The sequence below is a fragment of the Sinocyclocheilus anshuiensis genome, unplaced genomic scaffold, assembly GCF_001515605.1.
Source record: "Sinocyclocheilus anshuiensis isolate Anshui unplaced genomic scaffold, SAMN03320099.WGS_v1.1 scaffold292, whole genome shotgun sequence".
Lineage (NCBI taxonomy): Eukaryota > Metazoa > Chordata > Actinopteri > Cypriniformes > Cyprinidae > Sinocyclocheilus > Sinocyclocheilus anshuiensis.
In genome coordinates this window covers 1,355,779-1,357,440 of record NW_015555757.1, presented here as the reverse complement: position 1 = coordinate 1,357,440, position 1,662 = coordinate 1,355,779, and the positions used below count along the sequence as shown (strand labels likewise).

Below are 1,662 nucleotides of genomic sequence, written 5' to 3'. Positions count from 1 at the left end.
CATTGGCAGGCGACACAATGACACTATGGACACGGTCCGTGTCACTAGTTAAAATTGCTTATTTCTCTGGATTTAAACATTCTTCGAAACATTTGGGATAATATAAGTACACAAGTCAGCAAAATATATAACAGTTCTAGTGGTTTTTGGATATTTTAATGAAAAAAAAACGTACATATTGTGCCTTTAAGGCTGAAATAACAACTGCCCATTTTCACTCATTACAGTGTAGGGGAGGGACGTGTTCCCCTAACGATGGGTCATTCCAATCCCTTATAAGGAAATTTGCTGTTCTTTTCCATGCAAGCAAACATATCCCAAATTTATGAGACAAAAACGTACGATAACATGCTATGTTGCTATAGAAAACGTCATATTTATACATATTTATAAAAAGGCATCGACAGCTCAACTTTTTAGTTAAACTTCGTTAACTATTTTAATTAAGTTTAATTAGGTTTTCAAACACATCATTTAACTCAGCAAATGCAAATAAATAAAAAGTAACTAAATAAAAAATAACCTCTTGAGGGGAAAACGTGAAGACTTACCCTTAAAGATGACTGCTGCAATAGGATCTGGAATTCCAAGTGTCTTTTTAGGAATTCCTTTGGCGGATTCAACAACCACCTTCAACATGTTGCCAAATGTTGTGAATTACTGTTGCACAGAAGACGTCGACCTAATAGATACATTTCATCATCAAGAGCAGAAACATTGACCATCAGAGAGGGAAGTGCCAGTCGCAGAGATGAGAAGCGCTGAATGAGAGGAGGGACCATGAGTCTGCGCAGCCACAGGAACCAAAGACAACTTTTTTCCTTTTATATTGAACGTTAAACAGATCTTTCACTATTATTTTAATTTGGATGCTTAGAATTAATGTATAGCCTGTTTGCTTTGAGAAACTAGAGTCATTTTTGGTAAAGCAAAGTTAATGTAGATCTGGTGATGATGTGGCTCTCGGGGTGAGAAACCCCGCCAACTGGATTTAGCAGATCCGAGGAAAAAATAAATGCATAAGAGCGAAGTGTAATCAACAGTTCCTACACTGAAGTGAATCATTTCTTATGCGCTGGTCTGTTTCTACATTAACACGCAGCAAACACACGCAATTATTTGAATAATAATTTACCTGTACTAAGGCTCCACCGTGTGGCGGGAGATTAATTACATAGATTCATTTACATTTATGAGACTTATTTATCAAAAGCGATTTATAAGTGGAGAAAAACAAACATCATGCCTGCTAGCTATGCAACAACAACAACAAACGTTTACTATGTATCATAGTTTACTATCATAGGCATATGTTTCATTTGTGTTTTCAAACGTGTCATCAAACACAAAAGTTACAAGTTTCACCAGGCAGCAAACGGACAATAGCATCGCGTTCACCTGCGAAGTTTTCGTTAAAAGCAAACTTCACTCAAAAAATAAAAATCATCTTTAATTTTTGCATTTACATTTTAATTTATTTACATTTATTCATTTAGCAGACGCTTTTATCCAAAGCGACATACAACTGAGTAATAGAATAAACGATTCTTCATAGAGGCAAATGAACACAGAAAGTGCCCGTAATACAAAGTTTCAGACATCGCCAGATTGGAAAAGATTAAGGAAAAGTGAAAGCATTTATATATTTATATATATATATAT

The 1,662-nt window shown here is 35.1% G+C and overlaps 1 protein-coding gene across 1 annotated transcript in view; it reads right to left on the bottom strand.

Moving 5' to 3' along the window:
- The window catches only part of LOC107673938 (myoferlin-like), a 26,839-nt gene extending 25,797 nt beyond the window's left edge, over positions 1-1,042 (bottom strand). The window contains exon 1 of the mRNA XM_016467771.1: positions 552-1,042. Within this exon, the coding sequence (XP_016323257.1) occupies positions 552-639 (88 nt within the window). The 5' untranslated portion in view covers positions 640-1,042. The remainder of the gene's footprint in view (positions 1-551) is intronic.
- Positions 1,043-1,662: the final 620 nt, after the last annotated feature.